Below are 14,951 nucleotides of genomic sequence, written 5' to 3'. Positions count from 1 at the left end.
CACAGGCTGAACACTTTACAGAGATTTAATCTTCACAATAACCTTCTGAAGGAGGTTCTGCTGTCTCTATTTTACAGTTAAAATGAAGCTTCAAGAAATTAACTTATCCAAGGTTGTACATGGAAGATCAGGGATGCAAACCCATGTCCATCTGACTCCAGAACTTATACCATACCACTTTACAGGATGTCAGATTTGTATTTTCTTCTTAGTTCTTGACACCTATGAGTATTAAGGAAATAAGCAAATTTAAGTCATAAGGCTTACAATACGTTATAAACAAATTTACATAAAGCCCTTGAAATAACCTAGTACAGAGGTCAGCAAACTTTTTCCATAAAGGACCAATTAATACTTAGGCCATGTGGGCCATATGGTCTGAGCCCCAACTCCTCAGCTCTGCTGTTGGAGTATTAAAGCAGCCACAGCAACATCTAAACCTATGGGCATGGCTGTGTTCCAATAAAACTTTATTTGCAAAAACAGGTGTAGAGCAGTGGCAGGCTACATTTGTCCTTCTGGCAAAGTTTGCCACCCTAGGTCCCAGTGAAAATGGCACTTCCTGTAGAGAGTTAGGGCACTGGGCTTCTATCCCTGATCCTGTGCTTTAGTGAGCTGAGTGACCTTGGGCCAGTTACTTCCTGTCCACTTCTAGGATGTGTGCTTCTGCAGAATTTTCTTCTCAGATGACTGCAAAACTAAGGTAAAGCTGTATTTGAACACATTAAAACATTTGCTGAAGATTCTTTATCAAATACATAAATAATGAAGAGTAGCAGCAAAAGCATAGGTAAAAGCGAAGAGAAAAGAGAATTTAGCACATTCAGAGTATTTTCAACCTTTGAACAAAAAAGGATTTGAAGCAGCAGGTCCATTTAAACACAAATTTTTTTCAGTAAATGTATCAGAAAATTTTGGAGGGATTTGGGACAATTTGAAAAAAAAATTCTCTTTTCTCTAGCTTATTGTTATTATGAAAATACAGTATGTAATACATACAACATACAAAATATGTGTTAACCAACTGTTTATGTTATCATTAAGACCGTCAGTAAACAACAGGCTATTAGTTGTTAAGCTTGGGGGAGTCAAAAGTTTCACGCATATTTTCAACTGCACAGGTGAGCAGGAGTTGGTGCCCCGACCCCTGTTCTGTTCAAGAGTCCATTGTACTTATCTGTCCCAGGTGCTTTGTAAAGTAGACTCTTATTTCATCTTCCTCACAACCTTATGAGATAGTTTTCATTATTCCTGTTTTATAAAGAGTGTCAAACAAGTTGAATAACATGCCAAGATCACACAGCAAACGGGAAGTCAGAACCTGCGCCGCAGCAGGCCACCCCTCAGAGGCTCCCAGCTGCTTTGCTCTTGGCCAGGAAGTACGCCGTTGACTGCGTGCAGATGACGAGCCATGAATGCTCTGGGAGATGTTTTGGAGTCAGGCCTCCCCCCCATCCCTTCAGAACTCACCCACCCACTCTGTCATCAGTCTTGCCCACCTCCTCTCAAAAAGATCATACCCCATTTGGTCTGAAAAATGGTGTGAGAATCTGATGTTTGTTTCCATTACTTCGAGTGGAAGGACTGTGACTCATGAGTTGAAAGAAGACCAGGATCTCTAGACCGCTGGGACAAAGTGGACGGAGGAGGCAGGCAAGGAGGCAGGGAGGGCTGAGGAGACCCTCTGAGAGACGCTGACCGAGCAGTGGGTCAAGGTGGTTCTGTATCTCAGAACTCAGCTGAGGGTAAGATCTGTGCAGGGACATAGAAGCCTATGGAATTACTCAAATGCGTCTGACCTGTCTGTCTCCTTAACCACTGCACTGCAGTTTACAGTCATTTCTTTAAAATTCTGGAAACGGGGTTAGAAAAGGAGAAAGCGAAACAAAGAAATGGGATCGTCATTGCTTCCTTTATCAAAAAAAAAAAAAAAAAAAGGAAAGGAAACACATTCTCCAAATATGGGAATGTACACATGTCTCTGCACTGTCCAAAAAAGAAAACAGAAACAAACAAACCCAAACCCCCTGGCTGAGCACTCAAGGTCTCCCCAAACTGCTGCCCAGACCGCACCGATCCGCACACTGCGGCCTCAGCCGCGCTTCTCGGCGCCTGAGCGTGTTTCCTCTGCTGCTGCCTGGGCCTCAAGGGATGTGTGTGTTTCCTGCTCCATGGCTGCCTGCTGGAATTCCACCCCTCCGTTTCCAGATCGAATGTCACCTTCTAGATCGCAGCTGTCAAAGCTGAGAACTTCAGAAACTGGTCATCAGTGTCAATGCCTTCATGTTACCCAGGAGAAAACCAAGGCCCAAACAAGTTAAGGGACTTGCTCTAAGTCACACAGCTGTGCAGTAAAGACGTCTGGGCTAGAAACCAAGTCAGCTCACTTGCGGGTTGGGGCCAGTGCTCACCTGATGTCCCAAGCAACAGCATCGCAGCAACGTCCTCCCAGGAGCACCTGGTTCTCCTTACGCCCTCTCCAGACTCTCCCCTACACTCCAGGTTAGAGTTGTTTGCTGGTGTCCACATTCCTGACTGTCTGCTCCAGAGAGGTCGAAACCACTGTGTTACCTCATCCTTAGCCACCCTCACGTAGTGTAGGCCTTCAGTGGGCTACAGTGGTCACTCCGCAAACAAAACCAAACACCCAAAACCCACCTGCCTGCCTGGCCTGGTCCTGTCTCCCCTCCAGTCGGGCTCCCTGCTCAGCCAGAGAGCCACCTCCAGTGCTGCTCTGTCCATACCCCTCCTCAGCTTACCCCCTTAAATGCACACCATGATACCACATTTGGCATGAAAGACTTAGAAAGGCCTTTCCTCCCCTCCCCACCACATTCCCTGCACCAGAGCACCACAGGCTCTCGCTCACCTGTGTACATATGCCTGCTATTCTATCTCCCCCAGACACACTTCAAGTTTCCCTCCTCCCCATCTCTCTTCTCCATGGCAAACTCCTAGTCATCCTATGAGACCCAGAATTTCTGAGAGACGGCCTCCCCCAGCAATGAGGTGCCCTGGTCTGTGCTCCCACAGCACCCTGGCGCCCCTCCTATATGGTTTTCAGCACACAGTACTGCATCTCTGTGTCTACACACCTGCCCCAACTCCACTAGGCCATAAATTAGGGTAGAAGCTGTTTGCCTCTCCAGTACCTAGCACAATACTCAACACATTGAATTAGACTGAATCACTCTTCTTGCTAGTTACAATCAGACCTAACAAATATACACAATACATTATTTCACCAAAATATTTTAAAATATGTAGGCCCCATGTATATGCAGCATACTATCAGCAATACCAACGGGATATGTCCACAGGTCTCAGCAGAAAAGCACTAACTACATGGCCACAATCTTTAATAAAGAACATAAGATGTGTAGTGACATTATGAACTGCCAGGCACTCAACACTTAAGTAATCCCTTTGGAGAGATTTAGCGACTCAGCCCCACAAAGGGCCAACTGGCCAGACTGGCCCTGGGGTACAACTGATTTCCACTAAATACATGGCGGGATTGGAGGGCAGTCCTGACAGTCAGGGACCAACAGAAGGCTTGACAAAGGGGAGCATTTCCACAAGGCCTCACAAGCACCCAGGGAGACCCTAGGTACCCATCTTCTAGGAAGTAAGCAGTGACTTCAGGAGACCCACCTGTGATGGCCCAGAGAGCACCCAAGACTGGGGGCTGGGGAGCTGCCATTGACGGCTAGGTGGAAACCATGAGCCTCACGGCATTCAGAGTATCAGATCCACACTGTGGATACTTAGTGACAGCACCATGGCCTAAGAAGGCAAACAGCTAACCCCAGGAATTGCTGATTCCTGCCTAGAGAAGCATCCTGCACTATGGACCTAAAAGGAAGGAAGGGGTATTAGCCCAGAGGGTAGGGAGCAGAAAGTGAGGGCAAGTTTCACTGAGAAAGTAGCACAGATGAGATCTTAAGAGATTCAAGACTGACCATTTCAGAAATATTGCCTGTTTGTTAGCCTGAGCCAGAGTTGAGGCTGAGGGAAAACTGATGCTGTATTTCCTCCCACTAACCTGCAGAACCAATTTACAAACACATTGTCTTATCCTTACCCAAATTCAAACACTCATAAACAAATGGCCCATGTCCCTCAGTGAGGAAGATGTCTGAGCCACAGAAGAGTATATCCTGCATTAGGTCCTTCCCTGGCCTCTACACCACCAGATGGAGTGGGGCTGAACCCTCTTCCTTCTCTTGGGGAAAAGCACCACTGTCCAGCTACCCAGGGAACCCAAGACTGAACAGCTCCTCCCCACTTTCTGCCCCATACTTCTGACCATCAGCCTGGGGAACAGGACCCCAAGCCAATTCCTCTTTCATGTTCTCCCTCAAATCTGGCCTCATCCCTCCAAATCTGGCCTCTACTCCACTTCAGTCCTCACCACCTCCTAGGTTAACTATTCCAACAGCCTCTTGTCCTTCCTGCTGCCACCTCCACCATCTGGCTGCATCAACTTTACCACATTTATGTTCCTAAAGCAATAACTTTATCACACTTGCCTAGATAAAAACTCTTCCAGATTCCCATTTTTTAAGGATACAGCCCAAATTCTTTAGTATGAGATGCCAGATACTGCAACACATGATCCAACCTGGTCTTTGCAGTCTCAGCCCTCACCCAGGCTCCTTCCTGCAAGCAGAGTGCTCCATTGAACCTAAGGTAGTTCTCATTCATATCCATCTCAACTTGCACCCAGCCTGGGCCTTACCTTACTTGTTCCACTTAGCACAAGCCTGCTCACTCTTCAAGGCCCACTTCAAATACCGTCTCTTCTTCAGAGTCTTTGCCAGTCCCACAACTAGAGTGACCAACCATCCCTGCTTGCATGTGTTGTCCTAGGGTAGATACTGAGAGCACAATTTATTCTCATAGTACTCTGCTATGGAAAGTAAGTTATATGGCCCTCCTACCTCAAAGCTACTCTGATTCAAAGACAGAACTAGTTACTTGTGTAACTGTGTCTTGCTAGAGCATGTGTTCCTCAAGGGCAGTAACACTACATAATCTTAGTGTGTACTTCCAGCCATCTAAAAACTATTAAGTAGCCTCTGAGAGGTACTCAGTGAACACCAGTGGAATGAAAGAATAAATCTGATTCTAAGAAAACTGTGCTATCAACTTTATCTAACTTCACCTAAAATTCCAATGGAGAAATTCTCTAAATCAGAATTAGATCTAAAAAATCCTGGACCAAAAAAACAGGCCATGAAAGCATCAGTCACATAAGCCATTTCTTTCCCTAACCCACCGTCTCAACTTTTCTTCATTACTGCGCCCTCAGAGCTTTTTTAGACATTTTTGCCTAACCACACCACTCTCATGAAATGTTAATAGTACAGAGATCATACATGCATTTTAAATAAAAAGAAACACTATAGTTTATTTTTATTCAATAATAGGTTCAGAGTGACTAAATTAAAATTTTAAGTTAAAAATTTTAAAGCTATTAACATTTAGCTTTATTACTGTATTTGCTAAGTAACTTTCAATGTAATTTTCATGTAAACTGTAATGTATCAAATATAATATGTAATTACCAATTTCTAAATAATAATAGCAATGTAATGAAAATTTTAAGACATTCAAAACTATTATTTTTCCAGCAAAGGTAAGACAACTGAAAATTTATCTTCTTAAAAGTTACTTTTAGGGAACTTAACTATTGTTTCATATGAGAAAATAATTTTTAACTTAACTAGCCCCCAGAAATTCATTCAGATATTACCTATAGTTTCTCTTGTCAGTACTTGACAATTATTGGTGAATTGAACAGTTTTAAAAGGATTAAGTAATAAAATATGAACTCTGTAACTTCAGGGAAAGGAAATCCTGGGGCAAAATACCTCTAAAACCAAAATCAGTCAAAGGAAGAAACAAAGTTTAAAACCTGTTTATTGCCTACAAACTGCAGCCCAGAGCCATTTCTCTTTCCTTCTCCAGCAGAAGCAAACCAGACCTGCCCCTACTTCTCAGATTCAGATAAATCCTCATTGCCCAGATAATTATCCATTGATATGGAGATGAACTGAACTTCTACCCACCCCTGAGGAACACCTATTGATATGCAGATGCACTAAAGCCTGGCAAGATATTCTGGAAATACTACAATTTTACCCACAGAAATATCACCTCACAATCTACTCATTCCCCCTCTTCCACAATGGTCCTGGGTGAGAAAACTGGAGTATTGTGACCAGACTAATGACACACAATAGAAACAGCAATGAAATCATGATAATCCTCAAGCCGGAGGATTCAGCTAGGTTCAAAGTCTTATGCTGATTAAGTCTGCAGCTCTCCCATTCCACAGGCAGGCAGTAGCTGAAGAGGTAGAGGGTTCAGAGCAATCATCATGCGGCAGCTGCAGCCAGGGGGCACATCCAGGCCATAAGGACTGTAGGAAAAAAATAACCTCCTGGATGTTTTGGGTACACTACCATGACCTTTGGGGGCCACTCTGCTGTTACTCCAGGAATACACAGGAGGCCAGCTTCCAGGCCCTTTTCCCAAGGTGCCAGAAGGGCCAGCCATTGCTGGTCCATGTGTCAAAATGTCCAGGGCCATGTTCATTTAACAGTGTCTCCAAAGTTTAATGCAGTAGCAGCTGAGAGAGGATGTTGCTCTGCTGGCCATACCCTGGCTTCAATAACTCTTCTTTGGTTTGCACATACAGTTGTATAGGAGAGGCAGCAAGGTGTGTTAGCATACCCACAGGGCTCAATGTGGCTTCTTATTCAAACACCATAGCACTGTCCATAGGCAAACTGACCAGTCCCACAGACTATTGGTGTCTGACTTCAAGCCAGAGTTCAACAAACCATTGTACCTCTCTATCACGCCTGCCCCAGGCGGGTTATATGGTACATGAAATTTCCACTTCATTCCTAATTGTTGCACCCATCCTTGCAATGCATGTCCAGTAAAGTGAGTACCTTGATCACTCTCAATCACCTGCAGCCAGCCATAGGCTGCAAAGAGATGCTCTAGGCCCTGCTTGGTGGTTTGCTGATCTGCACGACATGGAGGAAAAACAACCAATAGTCCAATAGCCGTGTCCACACAAGTCATGGCATACCGATATCCTTCTGATATGGGCAGAGGCCCAGTATAGTCTATCTGCCACCTGAGGAGGGCTATCAGCCCCCTTACCATTGTCCCATGTTGCTGTGGAACTCGGTGTAAGTCTCCCTTAAAGCACACGAGGCACTCCTCTCCACAGGCTCAGGGCCTCTCTTTGGCCTCCCCGGCCCGCAGTTCTCCAGCTGGCAGCAGGATCAGCAGCAGCAGCCTTCGGCTCAGGTCATGGGCCAGGGTCATCACAGCTAGCAGCAGTGGTGGCGTTTCCATGACCACATAAGTACAGACACACATTCCTTGGTGCGAGCTCTACTTCCCCATCGTCTCTAGAGGCAGCCCTCCCAAAGGTCACACCCATAATGACAGATTTCAGGTTCAGAGTCCCTGTAGACTACCACCAGATGTAACTCTGGGGAAAGGAAATCCCGGGGCAAAATACCTCTAAAACCAAAATCAGTCAAAGGGAGAAATAAAGTTTAAAACCTCTTTATAGCTTACAAACTGTGGTCTGGAGCCATTTCTCTTTCCTTCTCCAGCAGAAGCAAACCAGACCTCCCCCTAACTCTCAGATTCAGATAAACCCTCAGTTGCCCAGATAATTACCCACTGATATGGAGATGAACTTCTCTCCACCCTTGAGGAACGCCTGTCGATATATGAAGATGTACTGAAGCCAGGTGAGATATTCTGGAAATATCACAATTTTACCCACAAACTTTTTATTTAATTCTCAAATCCCAAGCCACACACAAAAGCACTAAGCACCAAGCATCGCAACATCCACAAGGCAGCCCACCATACAAATGAGGTTACTGAGAGACAGGATTTTAAGATCAAGAACTAATGCTTCAGGGAACCCTCTCCAGAAACTTTTTAGTAAATATGACAATCAGTACTTGTCTGCTTCTTGGTTTAAAGTCTTTTACTCTCATCAAACTCTGAAGGCAAACCACACCCTTTTGACCACCTCTTTTGCTCCTATGCAGCTGAATGACTCAGTAAAAATGATTCCCCATTTATAGTGCTTCCTCCTTAAATCAAATTGGTCATGACAACACCATCTTTCTAGTGAGTGATTGGTTCAGGGACCCAAGCTGCAGCCAATCAGAGCAAGGCATTCTCTTGGTGACTGTGGTGTTGCCTTAAAGCTGTGGCTTAAGCTGCTTCAATTAAACCAAGGGAAATGTCTCAATCTTTAGCAAAAAGAGGCTCTGGATATAAACAAGTAAGCACATCTTGCAAGTATGAGTAGAATCATTCTGAGGACAAAGTCAACTCAAAGAAGACAGCAAAACCTAAAGTTATCTAGAATTCAAGCAGAGCCCCAGTGACTGTACCCTGGAGCTCACTTCCTTCTGCTATTCCTGTCATGGAAAATAAAAATACCTTCAAGGCGTCTTCAAATAAAAAAAAGATCAAGCACTGATGGACAGAAAGTCCTCCCATCAGCCATCTGTTTGCCATGGGTTTGTAGTATTGACCTTGCATCCATTCTGTGTATGTGTATCTTCTATGAATGTTAGTTGGGTAATAATCATGAAAACCCAATGAGAGAAACTTAAATGTCCAGGAATAAAATATTGTAGATCAAACTTTGAAGGACCAAAAACCATTGTAATATGTAAGATGTTTCTGTCTTCCTCCAGAAGCAATTTTTGCTGTCTTTGAGGTTGCAAGCCCTAACCTCTGTGTTTCCACATTTATCCACCTAGCACCTGAATATCAATAACAAAAAATCACCAGTTCACCTAAAAAAATACCCCATCCCACAGCTACCATGAGAGCTCTTCTACTTCCAGCATCACCTTCAGTACTTTGAAACATATTATTAGCCCTTCTGCCAAAAGCCCTCCCTACCCACCCTAAAGAAAGGACACAGACTTTTAGTTTTGGAAGAACACTTAGGGCTCATTCAGCCCCTCCTTCCTCAGATGAGCCCTAAGACTAGCTTGTTGAGGCAATTAATCAAGGCCACAAGTTACACACAGAGATCTTGCCAGTCTGGTTCCCTGTTGTATCTCCAGGCTAGCACTCGCATGGCACATATGATAGTTTCATGTTCACACACATAATGACTGAATGGCTATTAAGCAATTAGTGACAGAGAGCCATTCCCCTAATTCCTAGCCTTTAACTTCCCTAGAAATCAAACGATGGCTACAAAGACTATCAAATTTATAAAGTGTTTGAAAAGCTTCCCGGCTGAAATAAGCTATTTTAGTTTCATATACCCAGTAAAGTTGAAGAGCATGTGTGGTCTGGCTCACTTGTGGTGGAGCACTTCAGCTCACTGAAAGTTAGGGACTTTCTGCAAACAGGCCAATGTACTGCTCCGTCTACAACACACTGCTTCTTACTTGCTTCTCCTGTCTTGAGCTCTTTTCTGGAGTTCTTGGACACATGTTCTATCTCTCTACCCAGACAGAGAACCCTAGAGAGCCAAAACTGTGACTTCTCTTTCTAAAGCAACTACTAAGTTTGAGCACAGAGCAAGTGTTCAATAAATGTTTGTGAAATTTATACAAATGGAAATGGTGTACTATGAGAGACAAAGTGAATTTGGCATGAACAAAAAATTCTCTTTGTACTTTGCTCCTCTCCTAGAACCAGTATAGCACCTAACATGTAATAGGAGCCTAACTCATTGAATTTTAAAAAAATGAATGAACAATATGGAAAAACTGAGAAATTACTAAGCAATTTCCTTTCTACAGTCATTCATTCATTCAACAAATATGTATTTACTGGCAGCATGCCAAGCTGTCTGCTGCTCTGAAACTTAACTTCGCCCACAGAGCTTGAGCCTTCCTCTCTAGCTAATGCATCTCAATACTTGTTCATCCTGTAGGCAGTGGATATAACTAAGGTGGCCATAGGTCTCAATATGTCCAAAACAGTCCCGGTTTAAATTTCTTGCCCAAGTGTTAATTAGTAATAGCATCCCCTTTCTCTCTCAACAATGTCCTAGTCTAGACAGTTACACAGCCCTAACAAATCTTTTTCAACAAGCAGACCACGGATTCAAAAATTTCAATCTACATTTACCAGCTACTCCCAATCTTTTTTCCTCATATATAACATAGGCTTAACACTGAGTAAACCAATGGTTACACATAGGAAGCACAGAGGACAAGGATGGGACATCAGACTGAAACCACACTGTGGAGAACATGCCAAGTACATTGATTCCTAATATACAACAGGGAGCTGTAAAAACTTTTGAGGAAGTGAATGAATGTATGGTCAAAGCACAGTGAAAGTGTTACAACCTTGATTATAGGAAAGAACTAAGACAAGAGGAAGGAAAGACAACTGGCTCCAGGTCATAACAAAAAAGACTGCCTAAAGCTATAAATAAAGGTTGTCATAGATGAAAATAGCAACGTTGTGCTATTTTGTCATTGCCTTTACATGTAGTTTAAAAGTTTCAACATTTATAAATGTTATAAATTTTTATAATAATTATAATTACATTATAAATAGATGCACCTGAGCAAGTTCTAGTTCATTGGTCTAGGGTCTTGGGACCCTCACTGCAAGGGACAGGTTGCAAGGAAGGTACTGGACAGCCAGCTTACCCTCTTTTCTGTCAGTGGTTTCAAGGGGTTGTAGTTCAGATTTGTTTTGTTTTTATTTTAAGGCCTATTTGTTGTCAGGAGTTTCCCCACATCGAGAAAATGGTCAGGAATCTTAACCCGCCTCCTCAATATCTTCCACTATTGCAACATTTGAAACTAAGCCTCTCAGGCAGAGACTAGTAAATTTAAAGTCAGGTAAAATGGCAGCTGCAGCAGTTGTGGGAGCTGCTGCTGCGGGCGGCGGCCTCATATCCTAGCGCAGGGGAGAGCGTCTCTCCGGAGCTGCCAAGTGCTGAAAGGAGCAGTCAATAAAGCAACAGGTCCGGCACACCGCCTGAGGGTGCTCAGACCCCGGCGCGCCAGCCACAGGGGGAAGTGGCTAATTTTTCACACTCTGGAGACCTCAAGAGGCCGAGTTGCTTCTCCAAGCGCCTTCCCTCCTTTAACGACAGACACTGGGGACCAGCATGGGAAAGGCCTTGAGAGGAAAGCAGCATTTCCTGGGCGGCTGCTCCGGTCCCCTAGCCTTCCAGGCCCTAGGCAGCTCCTGCCCTGCCCGCCTGTGCAGACACCCCTGAGGTTCCTTCTCCCGCGGACAGTCCCCTTCATCTCAACGATTGTAAGTTTTTCGGTTCTAGCGCATGGACACTTCTCATAGAAGCTGAGATTCATTGGGCAAGAGATGATTCCACAGTTCCACAAACCTCAGAGGGTCAGTGTCGGGACATCAGGGCCAGACCTCCTAAACCCAGGCGTCCCTGAACAGGCTCAGAACAGTTCAGTGCTGAGAGTCCTGCGCTCTCACGCCCATCCACCCGCCGATTGGACGTGGCGTCCTCCATCCCCACGACCCCATGGTGCCAGAGCCCCGAGCCTCTGCAGCGCGTCCGTTCGCAGCGCCGCGGAGCCTCTCGTCGCTCCCGCGGGGCCAGAGCACCCAGAGCCGTGGCCCCCTCCCGCAGATCCTGCCCCTCCTCCAGGTAGGACTTTGCCTGTCCCAGACTGAGGACCAAGGGGCGGGACCCTGGTCATCCCCGGAGGACTCTCCCATCCCTCTGGGCTTCAGGAGCAGTACCTCGTCCGCTTCCAGCTCTGCTCCGTTGCCTACGAGCGCCATGTTCCTTCTCCGGCTTCCGCCGCCCAAAAACTAAGCAAAGAGCTCAGAACTGACTCCGTTTCCCCGCTCCGGGCACAGCCCAGCGCCAGGGAGGGAGGATGGGGGCGGCCCCACCTTCCCGTCGGGTCCGGGGCGGAGCCAGCGCCCAACTCAGTGAGCGCTTTCCCCGCCCCCGGCGCCCGCAGACTTGCGGGGCACCCATTTCCCTGGCGGCCGCCGGGCGGCCCGCCTCACTCTAAGCTCCGCCCCCGTCGGCCTAGTCCCGCCCTCCCACGCGGCAGCCAGCCAGATTACCGAAACGGGTCTCAGCCCACAGCTGGCAGCGGCCTTGGACTTATGGGGGCGGGGTCACCCTGCGGGCGGGGTCGTCTCGTGGGCGGGGTCACCCGTCAGACCTTGACCTCTCGGGGGAGGTACCTGAGAGTCCAGCTTCCCGACCTCTGCGGAGGGCTTGCGATGGCCTGGAGCCAAAACAGCATGGATGAAGCCAAGGTCAAAGCTGCGCTACCCATGAGGCCGGTGGTAGCGTCCACCTGGTCCTTGGGCCAAAGGCAGTACTCGTCCCTTGTCAGGTGGACACCGAGTCTCGCAGACGGTGCGGTGAGAAGACAGTCTTGGGTCACGGTCACAGGTCATCCAGAGGCCTCTGTCACACCACCTGCTATTACCTAGGTCAGGGGCATCATCTTCACATACAGACCTCTGTTTCTGTGTATGTTTGCAAAAGGAAAGAAAAAACACAGTACAGATATGTATACAACTAAGAGCTCCTCTACCCCTCCTCCCACTACCCCGTCCGTTTATGTTCCCATAGCATCCCACACTGACTGCTTTTGTAATCCCAAGCATAGGTATCTAGTTCGTGCTTGAACTATAAGCTCTGTGAGGGTAGAGTAGGTACTGTTATTTTACAGATAAGTAAACTGAGGCTCAGAGAGTTTAAGTAATTTGCTTACGGTCAGACAGCTATTAAGCAAGTATGTCTGTCAGAATCTGAACTCCAGGAGTCTGATTGCAGGACATGGCTGGTAACCATTGCTCTGCCTTGCCTGCAGCCACCCTCCCTTCCTTTCCCCTATTTGTTCCAGTAGAGCAGATGCCTGCACATGTCTCCAACATACATTTTGACTGAGTCACCTTTGCATCCTTGAAACTTGCTCTATGATTTCAGTGAGTCACTGTGTACCTTTATACTAGAAAAATAAAATGATTTCTATCCCATAAGTAAAATGAAAAAATGGGTCAGATTGTTGTGATGGCTGCACAATGAATTTACTACAAATCACTGAATTGTATACTTATAATGGGTGAACTTTATGGTTATGTACATTATATCTCAATAAAGCCACTTTTAAAAACTGGTTAACACATTTTTTGGGTGCTCTTAGAATCAAAGACTAGAAGGGATGTAGAGGTCATTTAATTCCATACCTCTGAAAATTTCCATTCCTTCCCCTCACCCCCTCCTCTTTATACTCAACTTACTGAGGCTAGATTTCCTGTCTGGGTCCAGTTCTACTCTGTATTACTCATGCATGATTCCATTTTTTAAAGTTCATTGCTTCCTAAATTAATATCAGATTTCTTTGACATGAAACCATCTCATTAGCTGCCTCTTTCTCTCCCAGATGCTGTGTTTTTAATCTTAGAAATTTCAACTCCTCAAATTTTGTAAGAGATAAAATAACTTGACTCTAATTAGTGGAATGATTCTTATAATGTGAATCGCATCTAACTTTTCTGAAGTCTATTCTTATAGATTAAGTTTGATGGATTTCTTTTTAATATCAGGGATCAAATCTGAAGCCTGTATGGTTTAAATTCACATCAGTTGGTGAGCAACGCTCATATTTCTGAGGAAGCCAATAATAAACACTAAATGAATAAATGTGTTCTAGCCACAGGAACATCTAATCAAACTAGCTTTAATCACCTGGCAGATGCCAGCTTTCTTTTCCTGCACATGTATGATTTTACAAGATCATGCATAAAAAGTAAAACAGCTCTTTTCAAAGAACAATTAGAATGGATTCATTTTGTAACAGAATTTCCACTGCCAGTTTGCTGATAACATTGTACTCTAATGGTCAAATGAGATTACTCAAATATTCCATTTTCCAAAAGTAACTAGAATAAGGATTAAGCAAGAGCAATTTCTGAATTTTTTTTATTTTGAAAGCATATATACTGGGAGCTGTTTGGATTTCAGAATAAATCTAATATTGTAGAAATCCAATCTTTAGTATTCCTGAATTTGTTACCCCAGCAAATGTAAGGATTTTTGTTGATAATTGTTTTAAATAAAAATTGTACCTTTATCATTTGTGTAGTAGGAGAGAAAATAGCTTTACATTTAGAAATGAAAAATTTTAGATGCTCAAATCCATGAAATAGGTGCTCAATGCAAACCATTTGTCAATGGCTTTGTCTCACATACATGCCTTAACAGTTCAAGCAGAACTTGCCCTTCTAAAATAGCCCCTTTCTCTCAATCACATTCTACCATGTCCTACTGTATGCACAGATAGCAGTATATGCAACCATCTTATTCATTTCTTTGTTTACTTGTTTATGGCCCATCTCCCTCAACAGCAACACCCCCACACACATACACTATAAAGTAAGTTCTGTAACAGAAGGAACCTTGTGTTTGGTGTCAGCAACAAAACTCCAGTGCCCAACATTCAACAGATACCTAATAAATGATTGTTGAGTGAATGAATGAAACTATAAGTAATGAATGAAGTTCAGAGTATGCTGAGAATTTTGTTTAGACCTTTAATGCCAATGCTTTAGTGTAGAAATTTTTTTAATGGAGAAACCAGTAATAATGAGGGAGATTAAAGAATGCAAATGATATGAAGTCTAAAAAGTAAACACAGTTGTTCCTCCGGTAATGTAGCAGACATGATAATGTAGCAACCATCTTTAATGCCTACTCATTTTTTCAATACAATAAAGAACGAAGCTCCCAGATGTCCCTCAGTGATCTAAAGTGGATTAATTCATGTCCCCAGGGGAGGCTTAAACATTAGGGGGAAGAAACCTCATCATTTGGTGGAGGCTGAAATCCTACCTTAAGAATATCCTTGTTATAATTATGTAAGTTCATTATACTGATAGTGATGAAGGTTTCACAATGTTTA

The 14,951-nt window shown here is 44.4% G+C and overlaps 1 protein-coding gene across 4 annotated transcripts in view; it reads right to left on the bottom strand.

Moving 5' to 3' along the window:
* Positions 1 to 12,127, bottom strand: part of TTC39B (tetratricopeptide repeat domain 39B) — a 125,768-nt gene extending 113,641 nt beyond the window's left edge. For 2 of the 4 annotated variants that reach the window (XM_037018645.2, XM_037018647.2), the window contains exon 1: positions 11,764 to 12,124. In XM_037018645.2, the coding sequence (XP_036874540.1) occupies positions 11,764 to 11,805 (42 nt within the window). In that variant the 5' untranslated portion in view covers positions 11,806 to 12,124. Of the gene's footprint in view, positions 1 to 11,763 lie in introns of all 4 variants that reach the window. The other 2 variants (XM_037018646.2, XM_073228483.1) reach the window with 2 other exon arrangements.
* Positions 12,128 to 14,951: the final 2,824 nt, after the last annotated feature.

The sequence above is a fragment of the Manis javanica genome, chromosome 2 (assembly GCF_040802235.1).
Source record: "Manis javanica isolate MJ-LG chromosome 2, MJ_LKY, whole genome shotgun sequence".
Taxonomy (NCBI): Eukaryota; Metazoa; Chordata; class Mammalia; order Pholidota; family Manidae; genus Manis; species Manis javanica.
This window is presented reverse-complemented; position numbering and strand designations above follow the sequence as displayed.